General features: G+C 38.5%; 1 protein-coding gene across 1 annotated transcript in view; it reads left to right on the top strand.

Annotated features, from left to right (window-relative positions):
* The window catches only part of LOC109911043 (low-density lipoprotein receptor-related protein 1-like), a 1,753,343-nt gene extending 1,736,565 nt beyond the window's left edge, over nucleotides 1–16,778 (top strand). The window contains exons 86-90 of the mRNA XM_048599379.1: nucleotides 1,243–1,356; nucleotides 1,666–1,742; nucleotides 10,816–10,906; nucleotides 13,366–13,513; nucleotides 15,901–16,778. Coding sequence (XP_048455336.1) covers nucleotides 1,243–1,356; nucleotides 1,666–1,742; nucleotides 10,816–10,906; nucleotides 13,366–13,513; nucleotides 15,901–16,041 — 571 coding nt within the window. The 3' untranslated portion in view covers nucleotides 16,042–16,778. The remainder of the gene's footprint in view (nucleotides 1–1,242; nucleotides 1,357–1,665; nucleotides 1,743–10,815; nucleotides 10,907–13,365; nucleotides 13,514–15,900) is intronic.
* The last annotated feature ends 1,667 nt before the right edge of the window (nucleotides 16,779–18,445 follow it).

Genomic DNA, 18,445 nt, shown 5'->3' with positions numbered 1-18,445 from the left:
GATGCTGCTTGGCCTGCTGTGTTCATCCAGCTCTACACCTTGTTATCACTTTATCATATATCTGTGTTGGGATTGTTAATGACGCAGTTTGCCAAAGAGTTGTCAACAAGTCTGAATGGATTGCTGGCTATAATTTTGGGTAAGGAGTTCCTTTTGGTCGCACTTGCCCTCCTAACAATTATAATAGCAATAGAACAGAGAGGCAAAAACATAATAAATAACAAGTAAATTGTCTAAATTTCTGAGAAACTGAATGTGAGATGAAAAGTTAAGTTTTAGGAAGTGATTAAAACAAGGAGGGAGAAAACAAAAAGTATAATTCAGCCATCACAACAGGGTACTTTGAAAGACATTTTTAATTGTTAATTATTTATTTTAAAAATCTATAAGTGCATAGAGATTGCATTTGTAATTTCTTTACAGATACCAAACAGCAGAAATTTCACTCGATCATTCATGTGAGACTTGGCATGTGTTTATTAGAGACAACGCTTGTGTCATAATGCTAACGGATTCATTTTCTTTCTCAATTTGTAAATTACTATAGAACACAAAAGCAGCTCAAACATGATTTTTGTTTGTTTTGCAATTTTGCAATTGTGATTTTAGTCCAGAATAATCTCCTTTTCGGGACATTACTTATGCTCGAAAAGATGTTATTGTATGAGGCAGGAGAGGTTCTACAGGGACTAGCAAGGTGGTCCTTTAATGCCTTGCACAGATCTCCATTTTCTGTGTACAAAGTGAATATTTGAAAACACTTAATTATGGTTAGATCGCAACCAACCCTAGACTTTATTTGCCTGATCTCCAAACTTGCATATTTTCCAGCAGGCATCACTGAATGATTATTAGGACTTAGGATCTGGATTGACTTATACATTCTCAAACTTGAGACTCTACAGCCAGTTGCAACTTCTTCCAGACCAGTATAATTGTTTGTGCAAATATCTATATATCATTATCATATACTATTTAAATAAATCCAATCTAAATATTCCCCAACTGTACTCTCATGCGACGGTAACCTGAAAATGGTTGATGAAGGGACCAAAATGAAATTTTCTCCGAGGCAAATTAAAGTTTTTTCTGCATAACGATCGTCAGGAATTAATTAGATGTATTAGACTCAGCAAAACTATTCTTGTTTATAAAAAAAATGTACATCAGTAAAGGGGATCAAAAATTACTTTAAAATACAATTCAGCATTTTAATCTCAACTATATTCTATAACTCTGCAGATGTACAGTGGGGTTTAAAAGTGATCGATGTGACCAGAAAATGAACCTTTGTGATTACTACTGTCAAAATGGCGGGGTTTGCACTTTAACTGCACTTAATGAGCCTCAGTGCAAGTAGGTTTTGACCTTATGCCAGACACCATTCTTTGCTATAAAACATTGAAATCCAGCAGACTCATCATGCATTGGTGGCATGTTTCCATAGCCTAGTAAATTAATTGCTTTTATGCATGGCATGCTGTTGGTCTATATCAGAGCTAATCATCTTCTCAATGCATTGCTATTTAAACAAACCTGCTGTCTAATCCTTACTGCATGCTCCTAAATGCTGTTCACTTTTGCTGATATCTGTAGGTGCTCTTCCACTGGTGTTTGTGACAGTTGCAGTACATTAATTTTACATCCTTAATTGGTTCATTTCAGGTGTTCTGATGAATGGTCGGGCACACAGTGTGAAAGACCAGCTCCCAAGAGCAGCAAAACTGAGAATACCACAGGGAGTAAGTAATGAAAATACATGTCTTACTGTTGTTGATGATATCAGCTTCCGATCATGAGACATTGGTCTCTGTTAATTTGAGGGTAACCTTCCAGGGTCAATGGCTTATTGGACTGCATAAAAACTTTGTAATGTTGTGCCAACCTAGAGCTGAAAAATGTTTAACACATGACAGTATTAATCCTTTGGTTTATTACTTTGACATTCTAGCTGGAAGGTTAGCTTTTCATTCAATTTGATTCTGGTTACTGTTAGTTTTAGTAAACATGCAGTAGTTAACCTCGTATCTGACCCATATTATGTAATGTTCACAAGGCCTTCTCTAACGGCAGCTACAACTAAACCTGAACAGGAGCTCAGAAGAATACAGTTGCCATGATAGTTCAGTAAACATTAGGATATTTTTTCAGAGAGGTTGTGGACTGAAAATATAACTGAACATATCACGTCAGTCTTTTTGACACAAGTATTTTGAGAAGATAATGTGAAGAATGCCCAGCAGCATTGCTGAATGTCAACCTGTTACAAGGACTGCTTTTAAACTGCCATCAGTTGACAAGTCAGGAATGAGTCTACTCTTCAGGCATTCAGCCCTTTTTCATTTTTAAGAAAGGAGGCCTCATACACTGTAGTCCAAGCAGTTCTACATCACAGCATGCATACTGATGTTATGTTCCCACAAAAAAAAGTGTGCTACAGAGCAAGCCCAGGAAGACTAGATGCACAGAAGTTAAAGTAAGGGCAAAGAAAGGAAATTTTTGTCATTATAATAATAGGAAAATGTTTCACTTATGACATTTGATTTTTAATACCTGGAGCCTTTCATAGATTGAAGTAACTTTAAAAAAGGAAAAACACAAACTTAAAATGGTCAAAGTGAGCACCTGATCACAGGTTGAGGCAATGCATGAAACCATTAATAAACAAGACCCAACCTGAACTGAAATTAGCATGTCATCAAGCTGAGTGAAACTAGTCACTTACATCTATACCTTCTGATGGATTTACATCTTTCTGGATTTCTTACAACTGAGGATGAAAATTATCACGATGTAGAGGTGCCAATGTTGGACTGTAATGGACACAATCACAAATTACAGTCCAACAGGCTTATTTGGAATCCATTCTGAGGAAGGTTCACCGGACCCGAGACATTAACTCTGTTTTCTCTTCCACAGATGCTGCCAGACCTGCTGAGACTTTCCAGCAACTTTGTTTTTGTTCCTGATTTACAGCATCCGCAGTTCTTTTGGTTTTTATTTGGAATTATAGTAGCTTTCAGAGTACAACCCCTTCATCAGGTGCAGTAAAAGAGCAGGGCATACAGATATAGAGTTTATAAGCAGAGAGATCAAAGACAGACAGGTCAAAAGATCATACAACTGATGTGATTGGAGTGTCACATGATAAGTCTCTGCAGTTGACCAAGAGTGTTAAACAGCGTGTAAGGTGTTTATAAAGTCGCTGTCAGTGCTGTGCTGTCATGACAATCAGGCAGAGCCATAGGAATATACAGGTGACATCTCAGGACAGACACTGAATTGTGGGTGTGAGGCTTTATTCAGAATTTTTTTTTTTCAGAATTTAACCATGGAATCAGGCAAGTTTTATTTTGAAAGTTGAAATTTATAAGATGCCACACTGACTGAGTGTGACTGCAAATTGTGTGTGTTTTTTGAACAAAATAGAATGTATCTGTAATTAAGCAAACATCATGGATGAAATGATTCACCCCATAGATGTGTGTGTGTGTGTGTGTGTGTGTGTGTGTGTGTGTGTATACGCTTGAGAGAGAGAGTGCATGCAACTGTAAGACAGTATATGTATGTGTAAAATTACCAACAAATTCTCTATCTTGAAAATAATAATGAAGCTAGACACAGAAATACTCAAGTGAACTTTATTCCAGACAACAGCATTTAGATAACAGAGAAAAAAAGGTAGATTCATAACTACAGAACTGGAAGGCTTGCTCTTTCTCTCTCTCTGTTTCTTTATACCCTATCTTTTTCTTTCTTCTTCCTCTCTGTGTCAACAAAACCAAACTGTAGAAATATCGATTCACTGGCAATGCAAAGATTTAGATTTTGCTACTGCAGATGAATGTCATCAATGAAACAACCAGGATCTCAGGATGAAACCAACACCTCTCAGACTGTAAGGAGCTATAAAACTGTATATTCTTGCTCTCCCCTTTTTCTAGATATACTATACCTTTTAAATTTTACACCAGTGATTAACAAATGACAAAATTCCTGGTTCTTTTACTCAAGAAAATCTTGTGATTGGCTCTTCAATTTTGAAACAGTGAATTAAATCATTAATGAAATGTGATAGCGCATGCTAAAGAGGAAATGTAAGAGTATTTGTTGTGACCAGCTGAGGGGGTTGATCAGATGGGGCCAATTCACTCCTCCTCAACTTACCATAACAAATTAAGGGCTTAAGTAATAAGATCCAAAAGGCAAATGAAATAATTGGGGAGTGGGAGAAATAATTCTTCCTTCAAAACCTGTTAAATAAACTGCAAAAATGGTATCTCATGTCTGTAGTATTAAAATACTAAGACATCATTATTTGTGAAGTAACCCCTCAGAGACTCATTCCCGTCACTTAAGACAACCTTTATTTATATGTAGAAAGTCCTTGACTCTAGCGCAGCCTTATAAGAATGCACACCCAGAGTGTCACAATCACTGATACGCCTCTTTTTATCTGTCAGCCATGGCTCCCTGATTGAGGCTGTTAATCTGGTCCAATCAGGGAACTCATATTCTGTGAGGTCCAGCTTGCTGGCCTTGTTATAATCACTACAATTTGATTTTAATACTTTTACAATACAATACAATATCCTTTTATTGTCACATATACTCCATTGTAGGAACACAGTGAAAAAACTTTTACAATGTCTGCCTTCTTACAGCGATGTCTTAGGTACAAGTACCTAGGTACGATTCTTGAATACAGCAGAGGAATAGAAGTAGTTGCTTAATTATAGAGTTGAAAATAAGTTAAAAATAGGAAAATATTAAGGGGTTAATGTTACAGTATTCAAAGGTAATTTCTAAGGTAAGGATTGTCTCCTCACACTGGTCCCCACCCAGGACTTGCTGCCTGCATGCTGCTCTGGGGCTTCTTCCCATGTGCTGCTCCAGAGCTCACTGCTCGTGGTGTTCTGCGGCTCACAGGGAGTGCCTGTGGGCCCCCAAGCGCAAGGCCGCACTGCCTGTGTTGGTTCCACCCCAGAATGAGGTAACTTCTGAAAAATTAAAGGTTTTATCCTTGGAAAAATTTAAAAGGGTAGCTGGGCACTTAAAGGTGAATTATACCCCCCAAAAGCCAGATAAATAGATGTTGCCAGTTATAGTGAAATATTGAGAGGTCAAAACTGAGAATACTGAAACAGGTAAATTAAATTTGCCACAGCTAATTTTAGAACTGGAATTCCAACAGAAAAATAGAGAAACAAGAATTTTAGCAATCAGAGTAAGAGGCAGAAAAGGAAAAGGAGAGACAGGAAAGGAAATTCAAAAGAGAGTTTTCTGTAAAAAGTAAATGAGCAAAAGAGACAAGGAAGTGGGGGGAAACAAGTTCACATTGAGACAACTTGAGTTGAGAAGAGAAAATTCCTCTGAAGGCAATTGTAGTGCAGGAACTGCATCTAACTTGAATAAGGGGCTTAAGAACTGAAGTTCCCTCATTTAATCCCTAAATTTGATGACTTAGAGAAGAATACCATTTTTATCTCTTTCAAATGGTTAGTAAAGCAGTTAAAATGGGCAATCCAACAATGAACTGTTATTGCAAATCAAACTGTCAGATAAAGTTTACTCCCTCTTGTCTAAGGAGAATGCAATGGACAAGAGGCAGCGAAACTCCACACAGTCACCCGAGGGTGAAACTGAACCTGGGTCACTGGCTCTGTGAGGCAGCAGCGATAACCACTGAGCCACTGTGCATAGAACATAGAACGTAGAACATAGAACATTACAGCGCAGTACAGGCCCTTCGGCCCTCGATGTTGCGCCGACCTGTGAAACCAATCTGAAGCCCATCTAACCTACACTATTCCATTATCATCCATATGTTTATCCAATGACCATTTAAATGCCCTTAAAGTTGGCGAGTCTACTACTGTTGCAGGCAGGGCATTCCATGCCCTTACTACTCTCTGAGTAAAGAACCTACCTCTGACATCTGTCCTATATCTATCACCCCTCAACTTAAAGCTATGTCCCCTCGTGCTAGCCATCACAATCCGAGGAAAAAGGCTCTCGCTGTCCACCCTATCTAATCCTCTGATCATCTTGTATATCTCTATTAAGTCACCTCTTAACCTTCTTCTCTCTAATAAAAACAGCCTCAAGTCCCTCAACCTTTCCTCATAAGACCTTCTCTCCATACCAGGCAACATCCTGGTAAATCTCCTCTGCATCCTTTCCAATGCTTCCACATCCTTCCTATAATGCGGCGACCAGAACTGTACACTATACTCCAAGTGCGGCCGCACCAGAGTTTTGTACAGCTGCAACATGACCTCATGGCTCCAAAACTCAATCCCCCTACCAATAAAACCTAACACACCGTATGCCTTCTTAACAACCCTATCAACCTGGGTGGCAACTTTCAGGGATTGATGCACATGGACACTGAGATCTCTCTGCTCATCCACATTACCAAGAATCTTACCATTAGCCAAGTACTCTGTATTCCTGTTACTCCTTCCAAAGTGAATCACCTCACACTTTTCCGCATTAAACTCCATTTGCCACCTCTCAGCCCAGCTCTGCAGCTTATCTATGTCCCTCTGTAACCTGCAACATCCTTCCGCACTATCCACAACTCCACCAACTTTAGTGTCATCTGCAAATTTACTAACCCATCCTTCTACGCCCTCATCCAGGTCATTTATAAAAATGACAAACAGCAGTGACCCCAAAACAGATCCTTGACATACACCACTAGTAACTGAACTCCAGGATGAACATTTCCCATCAACCACCACCCTCTGTCTTCTTACAGCTAGCCAATTTCTGATCCAAACCGCTAAATCACCCTCAATCCCATGCCTCCGTATTTTCTGCAATAGCCTACTGTGGGGAACCTTATCAAACGCTTTACTGAAATCCATATACACCACATCAACTGCTTTACCCTCATCCACCTGTTTGGTCACCTTCTCAAAGAACTCAATAAGGTTTGTGAGGCAGGACCTACCCTTCACAAAACCGTGTTGACTATCCCTAATCAAATTATTCCTTTCTAGATGATTATAAATCCTATCTCTTATAATCCTTTCCAAAACTTTACCCACAACCGAAGTAAGGTTCACTGGTCTATAATTACCAGGGTGTCTCTACTCCCCTTCTTGAACAAGGGGACAACATTTGCTAGTCTCCAGACTTCTGGCACTATTCCTGTAGACAATGACGACATAAAGATCAAAGCCAAAGGCTCTGCAATCTCCTCCCTAGCTTCCCGGAGAATCCTGGGATAAATCCCATCCAGCCCAGGGGACTTATCTATTTTCACACTTTCCAGAATTGCTAACACCTCCTCCTTATGAACCTCAATCCCATCTAGTCTCATAGCCTGTATCTCAGTATTCTCCTCGACAACATTGTCTTTTTCCTGTGTGAATACTGACAAAAAATATTCATTTAGCGCCTCTCCTATCTCTTCAGACTCCACGCACAACTTCCCACTACTGTCCTTGACTGGCCCTAATCTTACTCTAGTCATTCTTTTATTCCTGACATATCTATAGAAAGCTTTAGGGTTTTCCTTGTTCCTACCTGCTAAAGACTTCTTATGTCCCATCCTGGCTCTTCTTAGCTGTCTCTTTAGGTCCTTCCTGGCTAACTTGTAACTCTCAAGTGCCCTAACTGAGCCTTCACGCCTCATCTTGACATAAGCCTCCTTTTTCCTCTTGACAAGAGATTCAACTTCTTTAGTAAACCATGGTTCCCTCACTCGAAGACTTCCTCCCTGCCTGACAAATACATACTTATCAAGGACACGCAGTAGCTGTTCCTTGAACAAGCTCCACATTTCAATTGTGCCCAACCCCTGCAGTTTCCTTCTCCATCCTATGCATCCTAAATTTTGCCTAATCGCCTCATAATTGCCTTTCCCCCAGCTATAACTCTTGCCCTGTGATATATACCTATCACTATCCATTGCTAAAGTAAACGTAACCGAATTCTGGTCACTATCACCAAAGTGCTCACCTACCTCCAAATCTAACACCTGGCCTGGTTCGTTACCCAGTACCAAATCCAATGTGGCCTCGCCTCTTGTTGGCCTATCTACATACTGTGTCAAGAAACCCTCCTGCACATATTGGACAAAAACTGACCCATCTAAAGTACTCGAACTATAACGTTTCCAGTCAATATTTGGAAAGTTAAAATCCCCCATAACAACTACCCTGTTACTTTCGCTCCTATCCAGAATAATCTCTGGAACTTTTCGGAGGCCTATAGAAAATTGCCAACAGGGTGACCTCTCCTTTCCTGTTTCTAACCTCAGCCCATACTACCTCAGTAGACGAGTCCTCATCAAACATCCTTTCTGCCACTGTAATACTGTCCTTGGCAGAAATGGAGACAAGTGGGAAAATGTTCAAATCTATGCCCCTGTGGGAAACCAGAACAAGTAAAGGAAAATTTTTGCTTCTCCAGAGTCATGGAGAAGGGTCACTGGACTCAAAACGTTAACTCTGTTTTCACTCCACAGATGCTGCCAAACCTACTGAAATTTTCCTGTACCTTCACCCCACTGCTTTCATCATTACATAACTTATAGAAGTTCTAACTTGGTCATTAATTTTGAATTATTCTGATGATGTTGAAAAATTTATTTGCTGAGTCCTATTTAGTGACATTTTTGCAAAAGCTGATATTTTTGTTGTCCTGTTTCAGTGACATTTTAAAAAGTTTTTCGCAATATTTTCCCCCATTTGCTGTATAAATTTTGCACACGTTAAAATCAAGTAAACTTTATATTTTATGTTACCATTGTGAGTGTATAAGATTATTGTAGTTTGGGACTGTAAGTTGTAAATGTAGGGTAAATGAAAGGTGCCATGTGACTTGCCACATGTTCTGATATTCACCTTACATTATGTCTGGATAATTTCATTGGTAGACTTCAAAGAAAGGCTTAGATTGTACTATCGAGAAGGAAGTGCAAGATTTTACTCTTCAATACAATGTCTCCCAAGATCCCAGTAAGGTGTCGTTGATGTCGGATTGTAAACAGTTGTGCTACAAACTAATTCCAAGATGAAAGGATGTTAAATTCAATGATAACTAATTAGTATTTCTAGCGAACCGCAAGATTAATATTTTTGGCAATGCAATAGAGAAGATTGCGAGGGCCCCAATTCAGATCAGGTTATAGGCTTCGCCAGAAAGAGCCACATAAGATTCTGGGACATACATCCTGGCATGTCCACAGGAGAACAGTCATTGAAATAGGTTTTATTTCATGGGTGGAATTAAAAGATCTCTGAAAACTTAAGAAAACACCTATTCACTCAAGGTTTACTTTGTGGCAAAACAGGGATATGAGAACCCATTGCAAGCTGAGAACAAGTTTAAACTGTTTGATAAAAGGAGTTTGTGTTGTGATGGATTTAGATGTAAATGTTCCTCTTCGTAGTTTAATGTATAAGTTGCCCAACAAAAGAAATAGTGTTTGATCAAATTATTTTTTAGCCATTTGATAGAAAGAAGAAAAACTATAATTTGAAATCTTGTGTCATTTGGCCAGTTATAAACTACAAGTTTGAATTTCTTAAACTTTCTTAGTCTCTGTGGTGATCATAACATACCATACATAAAAAATCAAAGCAACCTAGTATATGGTTTACACCATATTTTCACATAACCAAACACTGTAGAGTGCTGCTTATCATTGCTTCTAATACTAATTATAACTCAGTTGTAACTTATATCTCCTGAGTCATCAGGTCAGCCTATTTGAAGCTACAGAAGGTAAACCAACAGATTTTGCTTGCAATATGCAGTATTATATACTTAATGTTATGCTATAATGCCATTGTTGTCAATTCAATGACTAGCATAGTCAATATGTGCTCATTCTTGACATAAAAAGCATATCTGTGGGAAACGTCTATTTACTATTATATTTGATTAAACATACAAACGTAAGATTTAGGTGCAGAAATAGGCCAATCAGCCCCTCAAGCCTGCTCCACCATTTAATAAGATCATAGCTGATCTGATTACTCCACAATCCCACATACCCTTACACCTTTTCAGCTCCATACTTATCAAGAATATGTCTAACTCTGCCTTAAGAACACGCTGGGAATCTGCTTCCACCACCTTTTGAGAAAGAGAGCTTCAAATTCACACAGTCCTGTGTGAAAAATAAAATCACATTTCTGTTTAAATGAAAACTCCTTATGTTAAATCAGTGATCCCTAGTTCAAGGTTCTCTCACAACGGGAAATATCCTCTCCACCTACATCCTGTTAAGATCCCACAAGTTTTAATCAAGTCACCTGTTACTCTTCTAATCTCTGACAGATCTGGCAGTGGGGTGGCATGATAGTTCAAAACGTCAGAGGCCCACATTTGATCTAGCCTTGGGTGACAATCTATGTGGAGTTTGCATGTTTTCCACATGTCTGTGGGAGTTTCTGCCAGGTAATCCAGTTTCCTTCCTTAGTCCAAAGATGTGCAGCTTAAATGGATAGGCTATGTTAAGTTGCCCCGTAGTGTCCAGGGATGTACAGGGTGAATGGGGTCTTCCCACACTGTGGGGATTTTATGATTCTATGAACTAGGCCCAGCCTGTCCAACCTTTCCTTATAAGACAAGCCAGGCATTAGTCTAGTGAACAAAAACAAAGTTGCTGGAAAAGCTCAGCAGGTCTGGCAGCATCTGTGGAGGAGAAAACAGAGTTAACGTTTCGGGTCCGGTGACCCTTCCTCAGAACTTTCTCCGAACCTTCCTCAGAACTAGTGAACCTTCTTTGAACTGCTTCCAATGCGTTTGTGTTTCATTTAAATAATGTTGATTAAATTTGTTCATCTCTTCCAGGAAACATCACTTTTATTGTACCACTCGTTATCCTGGTTTTTCTGATTATTGCAGTTGTCGTTGGAATAATCATCTGCAAAAGAAGACAACGGTAACTGATTTGGGCTGTAATTCATTCTTGGAATAATACTGAATATTGAAATGGTGTATTGCTTCCTGGAAGCATTTCATGGAAAATGAGCTCAGGCATTCTCAGCTCACTTATGATTGGCAATACAGCACACTTATTTCAACTTACGTTTGTACCAAATTGAAAATCTCGATCAGGGAGGCCAAAAATCTCAGTCAAGGAAGACAGGCTGGAGGGGAGAATAATTCAAACTGCTGCAAAAGATTCATGGAGGCATATTGTGCATTAGAATAGAAAAATTGCTACTTTGTATCTTTCTCCACCTGGGAATTCATGTGGTTGATACCAACAGCCTCAAGTAGAAAATAAAGCACACTTTGTTTTAATCAGCAACTTATGAACCAGCACTCTTGACAAACCAGCAAAAATTACATACCTGAAATACCGCAAAGTTTACTGTATTAATCTGTCCAGTTATTGTAGTTTTTAAAATTTATTTACCTCCATGTAAAAATACTTGTTGTTCAATCGTATGTCCACATGAAATATCAACAGTTGATTCAATTTTGAGTCAATTTCTCCTCAAATACCACGATCTCTTGTCAATTGAGTATTCAGTTTGAGGGTGCGAGTAAGAAGGCTCTCTGCCAGTAAATTTTATTTAAGGCAATGTTGTATTATTATTTAAGTGATTTATGCTGTAAATAAAGTATAACAGTGATCTGCATACCTTCTGCATTGAATTTCTATTATTTAGTGTGTGTCCACATTGAATATGTGGACCTCTCGATTATCCAGAATACTTGATCAACTGGTATATTCCTGGTCTTTTAGGTGCCAATTCATAAAAAGTTTAATAAAAGTTAATAAAAACCCAGATGTTCTCTGTGATGGAGAGGCAAAATGGCAGATATCCCCAAAAATTTTAAGGATGTAATTTCCTATTTCCCCAGTCAACTAAGACACAAAGCAGCAATCTTTCTACTGTAATGTACAATATAACTCCATGAATCTACTTCAGCAGTTTGACATATCCCTCATCCTAGACTGAGATTTTTAACTTCCCTGATTGAGATTTTCAACTTAGTACAAAAGTAAGTTGAAATAGGTATGTTGTCTGAGAATACCAAGTGAACTGAGAATACCAAGAATTAGCACATCCATGGTATGTAGAGATGGCTGGCCATTTAAATGATTAACTGTTATCATTTAAATCCCATTTTGCTATCCTTGGTGACTGAAACTCAAAGTGTGCAGAGTAGAATATGTCAGAGCAGGTCTGTGTCAGTGAACTTAATTCGATAGCCAGAGTAATCCCTTGGAAAACTGAAATGCCGCTGTAGATATGGTCCTTGGAATCTTGGGGAGGGAGATTAGGTAACTTTGGGATGGTGGAGGTGAGACACCATAAGGGCAAGGTGAGTCAGGTATCCTTTGGGATTGTGAAAAGTTGACAAAAATATGCCTAAGTATCCACATGGCCATTGAAACTCTTGAAGAACTTTCAAAGCTATTAAACCCATCAGCAAAGTGTCAAAGTTGCCAAAGGGCTGTCAAAGCCGTCAAACAACTTAGAATATAAATGTTAATTTTCATAAGAGATTGCTTTCAATGAGTTTCAATCCTTTTAATAAACAAGTATTTTTTTTATACAGTGACAGCAATAGATACAACTTTATTTTCTGTCAGAATTGGCTACTGAGAATGCCCATGATGAGTTGGCATGGACACGGAAAGACAGAAAGACAGAAGTTTGGAATGGGTTATCATGAGGGTATATAAGGGTTAGCACTGCTGCCCAACTGCACCAGGGACTTGGGTTTGTTTCCAGCCTTGGTCGACTGTCTATGTGGAGTTTGCACATTCTCCCAAGTCTGCGTGGGTGTCCTCCGGGTGCTCCATGCTTCCTCCCAGGGTCCAACAGATGTGCAGATTAGGTGTATTAACCGTGCTAACTTGTTTCATAGTGTCCAGGAATATGCAGGTTAGGTGAATTGACCATGGGAAATGCAGGGTTAAAGGGATGGGGTGGGGGTGGAGTTCTGGGTGGGATACTCTTAGGAAGGGTGGTGTGGACTCGATGGGCTGAAGGGCCATAGGGAAGGCAAAGGATATAATGTAACATGAATGGGACAATGGGAGAATGTGAGGGGTGGGTTTGGAGGTGAGGGTGAAAGCTAGAGAGGTGTTTTGGTTCCATTGTTTTCTTAACAAACTGAAATATGCTGCTAGTGCACAGAGGCTGGCTTTGCTTACAGCGAACATCCACTGCCAGCAGCTTCTGCTTTCATTCCAGGATCACCCACTCACTGCCCAAGGACTCTGCTCTCTGGATTGAAAATCCAATCTTCTGGGGCACCTTTCCTAGCTTGGGCTAACTCCCCATCTTTGTGCTGCCGACCCAGGGGTGAAAATGTCTTTAATACAAATCCTTGAGCAATAATAATTCATGTTAACATTATTTGGTAACTTCCCATTAGTGTGAAAATTGTACGAAGGCATCCACTGACGAATGGAGGCATGAATGTGGAAATCGGAAATCCAACATACAACATGTATGAAGTTGACCGCAACCATGAAAATTCCGGAGGTTTGCTGGATCCAGATTTTACATTAGATTCGGAAAAGGTATGTGTGCCCTAGCAGCAAAATTGCGGAAACCAAGAACACATTTTGCTAATGGTCTGCATGCAGTTAGAAGAAGGACTGATAAAAATTGTGCTGAATTGTCAATATATCAATACAGAGGATTGTCACTGTTTTGTATTATTTCCTTTATTTACTAAACATACTGTTTAGTCACAGTGTTTCCTGTAAGCCAATTATCTGAAAATATTAATGACCACAATAGAACCACAACTAAAATGGAGTAAATCTGTAAACTTGTAAAACTATCAAAACTGGAATCATTTGGAATCAGAAAGGATACTCTCCACGAGTTAGAGTAGCACAAGGGAAGATGGTTATGGTTGTTCAAGGTCAATTATCTCAACAGCAAGATAATACTGCAAGACTTCCTCAAGGTGGCATTCTAGGGCCAAACAGCACTAGCTGTTTCATCAATGACATACCCTCCATTGTAAGATCTGAAATAGGAATGTTCGCTGATGATTACACGATGTTCAACACCATTCACGACTCCTCAGATACTGATGGAGTCCATATGCAGCGAGACTTGGAAAACATCCAGGCTTGGTCTGATAAGTGGCAAGTAACATTCACATCAAAAGTACCAGGCAATGAGCATCTTTAACAAGAGAGAATCTAACCATCACCCTTTGATGATCAACAGCTTCATCATCATAGAACACCCTATTATCAACATCCTGGTGTTACAGTTGTCCAGACACCACACCAGCCATATAATTACTATCACTAAGGATCAGCTCAGAGGCTAGAAATTCTGCAGTGAGTAATTCACCTCCTGTCACCCCAAAGCCTGTCCACCATCTACAAGACATAAATCAGTACTGTAATGGAAAACTCTCCACTAGCCTGGATGAGTACAGATCCAACAACATGCAAGAAGCTCAACACCATCCACGACAAAGCATCCCACTTCATTGATACCCCAACCACAACCTTTAACATTCATTCCTTCGTCACTAATGCATGGCATCAATAATGTGTACCATTTACAAGCTTCACTGCAGTAAGTCACTAAAGTTGCTTCAACAGTACCTTCCAGACCTGTCATTTGGAGGGCATGGGCAGCAGATACATCAGATTACTGCCACTGCAAATTTCCCTTCAAGTCACACACACCATCCTTACTAGGAAGTGTGTTACCCCTTCCTTTATTGTCGCTGAATCAAAATCCTGAACATCTTTCCCAACAACACTGAAGGTATACCTCTAACCCCAAGTACTGCAGCGGTTCAAGAAGGCAGCTTACCATTATCTTCTCAAGAAATTAGGGGCGGACAATAAATGGTGACCTGGCCATTGATGTTCACATGCCATGAAAAACTTATTTTTTATTATAATCCATAACAGATACAGATCCACCTTGAAATCCTATTTTGATCTGTTGTATAATATTTTCACCAGTCAATGTATGGGTTTCTGATTCAATATTTAAATATGAATTCCAGCTTTCCCCAATACCATCTCTACAACAAACACTATCACTGTCTGTGTTGAACACATATAGTGATAGTTATATATATTTAGGAATATGTATATTTGCTTGCTCTATGCGCAAGGATATGCAATCCTTAGATTTTTGTTTCCACTGAAATTGAAAAGCAAATGGCTACTCAGAATGTCAGAACTCATTATTAGAACTTTGAACAAGTTTTAATTCTTTCCCATTGGCAAAGAACTGTAACATGCAGAAAATTGGCAACACTTGGATGTAAATTGGATTATCATTGATGGAACACTTACAGAGAATAAGGTTTCTTGTGTCTCTTAAGAAATATCTATTTGGAAACTTCTAGAATAGATACGTATTCTTACCATGAGTCAAAATATCTTTTTCTGCAAGACGTCTGTATGCAACAGTGAGGTCAGCCATTCTATTTAGTAGATATTATACCAGGCAACATGCAGTGTGGTATTCAATGGGGAAACCTTCATTTAACTTAATTGGCAAAAATTTTAATTTATCTCTGTTACCACTGTAACTTGTAAAGTGCACATACTGCAACATTACTGTAAGGTCAAACTACTTCCAGCAATGACAGTCACTGGGGTTTAATAGGTTTGAAAGTAACTGCGAATAGAGATACCAAAATCTCATGAAAGATTGATGTAAATTCAAAGTCATAAGCAAATTATTAAATTGATTCCAAAAGCATCATACTGCAGACCTTGAGGGGCTGTTGCTGCAGGCATGCATATTTCAATTTTAATGAATAATATATAATGGTGTCCTTTTGTACCGAGAACAAATGCTAGATTAATATTATCTTTTAAGTTTTGTATACTCAACATCTCATTTTCAGTGTTCTAAGGATCTAGTGACATTCAGAATTCAATAATATGACATCTGCCCTTTCTTTTTACGGCAGCCGACAAATTACTCAAATCCTGTTTATGCAAAACTGTACTTGGATACATCAAACTGCCGGAATTCCTTAGTCAGCACAGAGGAAAAGAAAGAACTTCTTCCAAAGAAATTAGCAGATGGCCTGCGGGAGACTGTTGCTTAGATAACCCTTTAGTCTTGTATCTTTTTTAAACACTGTATAAATGTATAAAGAAAGGATTAATTTTTCTATGTAATGACAGTGTTCTGATTATATTTTTTTGCATCAGCACTTATCTGTGTTTTTGCGCTGAAGTTTCTTGACTGACCCTTAGTCCAACATTTCTGTTTAGTGGACCGGGAAAGACACCTGCACTAAACCACGTAAAACAAAGCTGCTGATTGCATTTCCCAGTGTATTGATCCTGTACTTGGAAAAATCATGTCAATTTTTTTTTTTTCATTTGTAGACAAGTTCTGTTTTTGGTAGAAGTACAGCACATTTGACAATCTCCACTGCAACAATTTCAACTAATGAATAATTCTGATTATAAATATTTTTTGACCCTGTTGATTTTCCCATGACTGGTTTCAATACCTATTGTCTTTGGGGGAGAAAAATGCCCTCATTTGAAGCAGTTTTGGAATTGCTGTGGTCATTTCTTCAAATAATTAACCAATAAACAGCCAACTGAAACTTAAATCAAACATCAAATTTCAGGGTCTGACTGAACTGCTGGTTTGGTTCTTATTTAGCTTGTCATTGTTTTTATTTTAAAATAATAGTCTATGCTTGATGGGTTGCATTTCATTTTGTTTGCGTAGAAGAGAAGGAGATTTTGATATGTTTCTATTATACCTGGCTTGGTTTGAGTAAATAAAATGTTGCATATTCTAACCAAATGTCGAAACTGATCCTGTGAATTCCTGCTATTGGAAAAGAACGTTAACTTTCAAAATTGTTAACTCACATATAGGCCCAAAAATTGCTGTGAAAGATCAACAAATTGTGTGGACAATGAAATAGGCTCTGTCAATTTAGTGTTGATTATCTATTACCATGGAACTGTGCGATAGAAATGGTACTGGGCCCCCAGCAGGACTCCAGGATCTGGGAGAGCAGGACAAGTAACTGTGCATCCTCTTAGCTAATCAGATTAGACTACTGCAGATTTAACAGAACAAAGATTAAGGAGGAAGATTATGTTTGAATGGTAAAGAGAAGGAATGAAAAATTAGAATAGATAATTAAAAACACTCTCAAATGATGATTAAAGCATGAAAGAATCTGAAATAACTCGAAGGAGGCAGGTATCCTGTCACCGAGTCACCTTTTTATTTATATCTAAGATTTGTACCTAAGATGACAATAAACCAAATTCTAATTTGAATTTTATTTTTATATTATTCTTCTTTTTCCTTTCTCTCCCACACATGCACAGCTTGTCAGAGCCAGTCCGTAGAATGAGGAGATTCTCTGAACCTCCTGTTTATATCTGTCAGCCAGGACTCCCTGATTCATCCATATTAATAGCTGCAATCAAGCAACTCAGGCAATGAGATCCACCTGGCCCTCATTCCAATCACTACAGAATCAGATTCCAATTTTCAGTGCTAGAAAGGTCAACTACCAATAATTAACACATATCATGTTGTTTAAATAGGAATGTGGACTTGAAATTGCTTAACCTTTTAAGATGTATTCACCTGACAACCACACAAGTGCAGAAACTTCACAGCGCTAAGTGCCATTGAATAAGTAGCTAGACTTTATGATGTTGTTTTCACAAAGGTAATGGAATGGAACACCATCTGCAAGTTCCCCTCCAAGGTATACATTGCCCTAACTTGGAAGGATATCACTGAACCTTCAAAGTCATTAGGTGAAGATCCTGGAAGTCCCTTCTTAGCAGCACTGAGAACGTACCTACAGCACATGGACTGTTGAATTTCAAGAAAGCATCTCACGACTTCTTTCTCCAGGACAATGGGCAACAAATGCTGACCTAGCCAGCAGTGTTGACATCCTGTTTAAAGTAGAAAAATATGCCAGTACCAACTTTTGGATTTCTACATTTAATTGTACAACATGCTCACCAAAATTTGCTGTGAGATGTGTATTAGTAATGGTGAGCAACCTTAGCCTCATTATTTTGACAGCAATTTTTAGGCCATGATTTTTTTTTTGCTATTTTAACAAGAAATATTATCAACTTGGTTATGTTGTATGGATTAGTGACTGTTAAAGTTTCGGACAGGAATTTTACTCAAGTATCCAACAATTAATATTGCAAAGTACAATTTCACCCTACAGCTGTTTCAATAATCCTGATCAGAGATAAAAATAGTACAAAGACAGGAAGTTAAATGTGTCTCAATTTTCAACAGACTTCTGAAGTTGTCAACACCAATCACTCTTAGTGACCATTGAATGTGTTCAGATTGGGGTTAAATTAGAGTTTGCGCTTTCTGTCAGATGGAATTTGTTGTGCTTACTAGGAAATCTGATACAAAACCTAGGCACACTAATTTAATCAAGAGAATGTGGGGAAATGAAGTTGATATTGATGATCGGTCATAACCTTGTG

Source organism: Rhincodon typus, chromosome 7, assembly GCF_021869965.1.
Source record: "Rhincodon typus isolate 14 chromosome 7, sRhiTyp1.1, whole genome shotgun sequence".
Taxonomy (NCBI): domain Eukaryota; kingdom Metazoa; phylum Chordata; class Chondrichthyes; order Orectolobiformes; family Rhincodontidae; genus Rhincodon; species Rhincodon typus.
The sequence above is the reverse complement of the archived record's forward strand: the minus strand, read 5'-3'. Positions and strand labels throughout refer to the sequence as shown.